The sequence below is a fragment of the Nicotiana sylvestris genome, chromosome 2 (genome assembly GCF_000393655.2).
Source record: "Nicotiana sylvestris chromosome 2, ASM39365v2, whole genome shotgun sequence".
NCBI classification, from domain to species: Eukaryota; Viridiplantae; Streptophyta; class Magnoliopsida; order Solanales; family Solanaceae; genus Nicotiana; species Nicotiana sylvestris.
The window spans coordinates 201,854,697-201,860,182 of record NC_091058.1 but is presented as its reverse complement, the minus strand read 5'-3'; the positions used below and the strand labels follow the sequence as shown (position 1 = coordinate 201,860,182).

The 5,486-nt window shown below is 34.8% G+C and overlaps 1 protein-coding gene and 1 non-coding gene across 2 annotated transcripts; one reads left to right on the top strand and one right to left on the bottom strand.

Annotated features, from left to right (window-relative positions):
* The first annotated feature begins 363 nt into the window (after positions 1 to 363).
* Positions 364 to 435, top strand: TRNAK-UUU (transfer RNA lysine (anticodon UUU)). Its single transcript has one exon. It is a non-coding gene; the product is annotated as a tRNA-Lys (tRNA).
* A 1,162-nt stretch (positions 436 to 1,597) lies between these two features.
* Positions 1,598 to 5,160, bottom strand: LOC104225302 (actin-depolymerizing factor 2-like). Its single transcript, XM_009777070.2, has 3 exons — positions 4,989 to 5,160; positions 2,240 to 2,505; positions 1,598 to 2,082 (listed from the first exon to the last, which is right to left on the bottom strand). The coding sequence occupies exons 1-3, from the start codon at positions 4,989 to 4,991 to the stop codon at positions 1,932 to 1,934; spliced, it is 420 nt and encodes a 139-aa protein (XP_009775372.1). The 5' UTR covers positions 4,992 to 5,160; the 3' UTR covers positions 1,598 to 1,931.
* Positions 5,161 to 5,486: the final 326 nt, after the last annotated feature.

Genomic DNA, 5,486 nt, shown 5'->3' with positions numbered 1-5,486 from the left:
AGAAGAAACAAGAAAAAATACAAAATTAAAACAAATAAATTATTGTATAAGAATTTGTGGCAATTAATAATTGAAAAATGCTCCTATTAGAAGATGATTTTTCAATTTTTCGCTCTCACACACCTAAATGAACATGTGTTTAGGGGGGTCAAAGCTATCAAACTGCTAATTAGGAGCAAATATAGTTCAGATATATAAGAGAATAAAACTTATCAACCTTCCTTTAAAAATGCATTGGGATTTTTGCTACTGCTGCTGTGGATATTTAGGAATGATGACCATATACTATGCATAGTGTCTTTTTAAGCTGTAGATGCAGCTTTAATTGATATATAGAAAATGTCTTTCGGGTTTAATAACAGAGCCTTCTTAGCTCAGTGGTAGAGCGCGTGGCTTTTAACCACGTGGTCGTGGGTTCGATCCCCACAGACGGCGTTTTCATATTTTCCCCCACCTAACTTTTTTTAACTTCTCTTATAGCTTTTTGCAGAGTTCAACTAAGTAATACTTTTTCCTCTACAGCTATCTTTTCAGCCTTGCAGGGATGACAATAGGCAGCGAGGAACTATATATACTAATTCAACGGTCTGCAAAAGTTGCCTTCTAGTCATTATTAGCTTACAAAAGATCATTTGAGAACTTTAATCATTAAAAAGTTTTACTCAAAATTTGAATTACATTACATAAATAGAAACTGAAGGAGTACCAAATTTTTAGCCTTCCCAAAGCAAATTGCCATACCTAATACGCCTTTGAATCCAAACTGTCTGTCGTCTCTAGCTATATGTATACATTTTTAACCTACCCAAAGCACAAGATTTATTTGTATTCCATATTTCCATACTAGTGAGCTAAAAATCACATACCATCGCCATTAGATGTACATACGGTGGCAAACGGGCGGATCGGACATGGGACTGGCCAAAAACAAGTAATGCAAAACACAGTTAAATTATCTGATCCGACCCATATTTAATACGAATAAAAAAAAATTAATCAACGGAGTCCATGATTTCTTGAATATGATCACTTTTGAGAGAACTTCTCGTCTCTCAACTTGAGGATTGAGGAATATCGAATTTTAAGCTTTACAAATGTAAAAGTTAAACTCATTGGTTATCCATTGATTATCCATATTTTAGTGGATAATATGGTTCTTATCCATATTTGATTTGTTTTTAAACAGTTAATTATCCAACCCATTTTTTAATAGATAATATGAGTGAATAACTATTTTCTTTTATCCTTTGTCACCCCGAGATGTACATCATATGAGTCAAACACTCGACAATCACCACTCAACTCCCACTTTGGGACAAGTCTACATTCCCCAGAGTGTCAAACTTGAGAGAGCAGACAGCTACTGTCTTTATCTTATTGCTGTCTGCCACCATGGAAAGCTCCCTCAAATAATTTACTGATTGTTTTTCCAGGTAGTAGTACATGTTATCCTGTCAAGTGCTAAAATGTTCAATCCCCACCTAGTATCTAGTCATCACATCCAGAAAGAATTGGCAACAGCCCAAAATATTCAACCTCCTCCTGCCCTGTATTTAAAACAAAAACTAACAAAAATTGTACGAACAGAGACAAAAAATAGCAGCAGCACCCAGCCAGCATCATAACACATAAACGGATTACAGAAGGTGCAACAGGATAAGAAGAAACACACAAAATGAAAGAAGGAACAATCTGATAACAATTGTTAATTCGTACCAGCCCCAAAAGCTACCCATGACATAAGTTCCACGCGCAAACACCACAAAATAAGACCAAAACCACATAATGTCTACAGGATGACAAGCCTTTTAAAATAAAATTTGACAACAGACCAATATCATATCTTAGCCAGGACCCTGCCCCAACAAATATTAACATTTCTCTTCAACAAAAGTAAAGAGAACATCCAATGCTGTACTAGAAAACTTTATTTAGTTGGCACGGCTTTTGAAGACATCCAAACCCATCTCAGTTGGATCAGTTGCTTGCAGCTCAATCTGAATCCCATCCAATTCCCTCTTAAATCTATCCTTGGAACTAGCATAGATCATTTTGCTTCTAACCTTAGAGGTATCAGGAGACCTATGCAAAACACACAGCAACAATAACAAATATCAATAGTTAGTGCGCAACATCCAAAAAACAAGCAATAAAAGTATATTTTTTGGGATAATTACAAGCAATAAAAGGGTATAAATTCTTGATTAAAATTAGAATAATGCTAATCATTCAACATTACCATGCAATAAAGAAAATCCTGCTCTTTGGAACACTCTCCTTTGTCAGAAAGTCAAAATCATAAACAGCGTAACGACACTCATCTGCAGGCAGGTGTGTACAGAAGTCCTCATAACTTTCAGCCGGCTCACCAAGCTTTTCCACAATGACTTGCTTTTGCTTTTCCTCAATCTTGAATACAATGAAGCGATAAGTCCTTTTAGTTTTTAACTCCAAAAATTTCAGTTTGCAATCGTCGTGCACAGCCATGCCCGATGCAGAGTTAGCCTACAAAGAAAATCCGAGGTCAATCAATTGATGAGTTTCTTCATAATAATACAACAAACCAGAGGCACATCAATTCTATAGATACAACAACCCAGTATAATCCCACTTAGTGGGGTTGGGGAGGGTAGTGTGTACACAGACCTTACCCCTACCTTGGGGTAGAGAGCAATTCTACAGATACTAATACGTAAAAACAAAAATTAAAACAAACACCCAATACATGTGACTCAACCGACGTCAAAGCATAACTGGTGGTCTAAGATAGGTTGACAACCAGTATAAAGATAGTCGTCTATGATGAATCCTCTAAATACTATATCGCCTGAACAAAGCAGAATGGATATAAAGGATTCATATTTTGGCCCCAATTAATTTAGTAACGGCATTGATTGATTTACCCAATATAAAAGAACATGTTTTATAAATTAACATTGACACCTATTCTGTTCATGAAATTGACACCAAAAAATGAAAAAGAAAAAGGAGGAAACCAAAAAAGTACAATGCACAACAGATTTAAATTAAAATGTTTTTAAATGAACAGGAAATACAGTTTTAATTTCTACACATTTCCGATAAATGCATATGCACTAGCTAATGTACGACATCAAAGCCATGAAGTTTTTTCTTTCTTGAAAATGAACAGGGGCAATTTTTCAATTTTGGAATAAAGAAGCCGTAATGTCTGCGGGATATAATAGAATGGACTATTATCTCAGGTTGCTGGGAAATCATCTGGTTCATAACTAAAATCACTTAGCAGCTACAATGAAATCCATTATTTCTTAAGGGCAGTTCACAATTTAGTGGGACGGATGGTGAGAACAAGCAAATTTGACTAGCGGTTCTTCAAGTTGGATACCACACTTCAACCAAAATTGAAGATGAAGGACTCCTTTTTACCCACTCTGGATGACAGTCAACACAACTTTGCTAAAAATTACTGTGAACAAGATACATAGTTTGTATCCTGGTTTTACATTACAAAACAGGCCAATTGAATCACGAACCAAAGCAATGATTCAACTTCTGCAAATAATTCCCTGCTTAACAAAAACACATTTTTTTATCTTAATCACAAAACTATAAACACATCAACCCTCCATGGCTGTACCAAGAGAACAATCCACTCTCTACCTTTGCCTATTGTCTTGTAAAAGACACAATTTCCAATTATAATTATCTTACTAGTATTTTTCATGTAGAAAACCCAAATAGAACTTCCCAAATTCTCTGGAAAATGCCGAGCAATTGAACATACAGACAAACTAAGTAAGTATATACTAAAATAATTTCAAATTTCAAGGTAGCTAAAGTAAATACGCTAATTAGAAAAACCTCTAAGTTACCCAAGTATAAGCAGAGGCAGCTCTAGGAATTTACGCTAGTTACAAACTAAGATTGTGCCCACAATATGGTAAGCAAGTAATCTGTCACCTACACGCCAACTCCAAGTTCGCTCAATTCTTTCTTTTTTTGTCACGATGAAAATGAAAGGTGGTTCTCCGGGCCTATCTTTTGCTCCCAGAGATACCGGTTCAAGTCCAACTCAATAACTCATAAAAGAGTTTAAGTATCTATATATCAAAATCTGAGCATGTATAATAAGTGCAAAGAATGTAGAACTATAGAAGTAAATAAATGGACTTATTCATCTCCTACACGAGAAAAATATGTACAATAATAAACTTTATTTTCTCTGAGGCAATGGATTTTGAATATTTCAAAATTCAAGGGCGTTAAAAGCAAATGTGGGTAATAGAATAACCCTCTAATACCCAAGTACAACACGCAGCTTTAGGATTATAAATTAGTTGCCTGGTAACACTACACCCACAACTTTTTCGAGGAAATGAATATCGAGTTAGTAAGCATCTATATTTTTGAAAATTTTCAACTCCACAAACAAATTTTTGAAAATTTTGATCTCCACACACACACATAATGGTGATAAGTGTGCTCCTACATCCAGAAGCGGACCTAATGCATTAGTTATGGGTTAGTCCAACTCAATAGCTTTGGTTCAGACTTTATATATGTGTGGAAAAAATCCACTAAATTAGTATAAAAATTAGATCAAATCTTGGATCCGCCTGTGCCAACATCCTAAACAACCTGAATTAATATTCATACAAAAAGAAACTCAGCAATCAAATAGTCATGGATCAAACCAGTAAGACAACCACAAATCCCGTGGCTAAATTCAACCATAACTAAAACATTAAAATCCAAATTACAACAAATCCGATCCATCATCCATTAACTAAACCAGAACCTAGGGTTTTCGCCACGCACAGCACATAAATACTCAGATCAAAAAGCCAAAACAGATCAGCACAAAAAATAAAGCACTAAATAAAATAACACTTCCATCAGTAGATAAAATCAACATTCTTTTTGTACTAAGTTGAATTAGTATTACAAAATAGCAAAAATAAATAAAATAAAAAATAACAGAAATCAGAAAAAAGTAAAAAACTTGCCATGGTGAATCGAGATGATCGAAAGGATCTCACAGAAGATATTTTTCTGTTTTTTTCTTTTTTGTGTAAAGAGAGAGGGTTGAGACTAGAGAAGACTTGAGAGATATAAAAAAGGGGAAATTGTCCCAGAATTTTCCGAATTTTCAACCCTTGGTATTCGGTGGAGACCACCCACCCCCTACGTTTACCCCCACCCCCTACTAAATATCATGATGGCGGTCATACTTTGAAGCTACAGATAGTCGGACTAATAGTAAGATGACACGTGGTAATGTCGGAATGCCAGAAATGCCCTTTAGAATCAGTTGCTTGTCCAAATTGTGTTCCTATTAGGCGGAATAATGGTGTTCATGAAAACCCAATAATATTATGGTTTGATTCGGTTTTAGTTTTTTATTTTAAAAATAAATTAAATTTGGTTTGGTTTGATTTTACATAAAAAATAATTTTAACAAATCGAATCAAACCGACTACAGAAATACATATTTAAAACTTTAT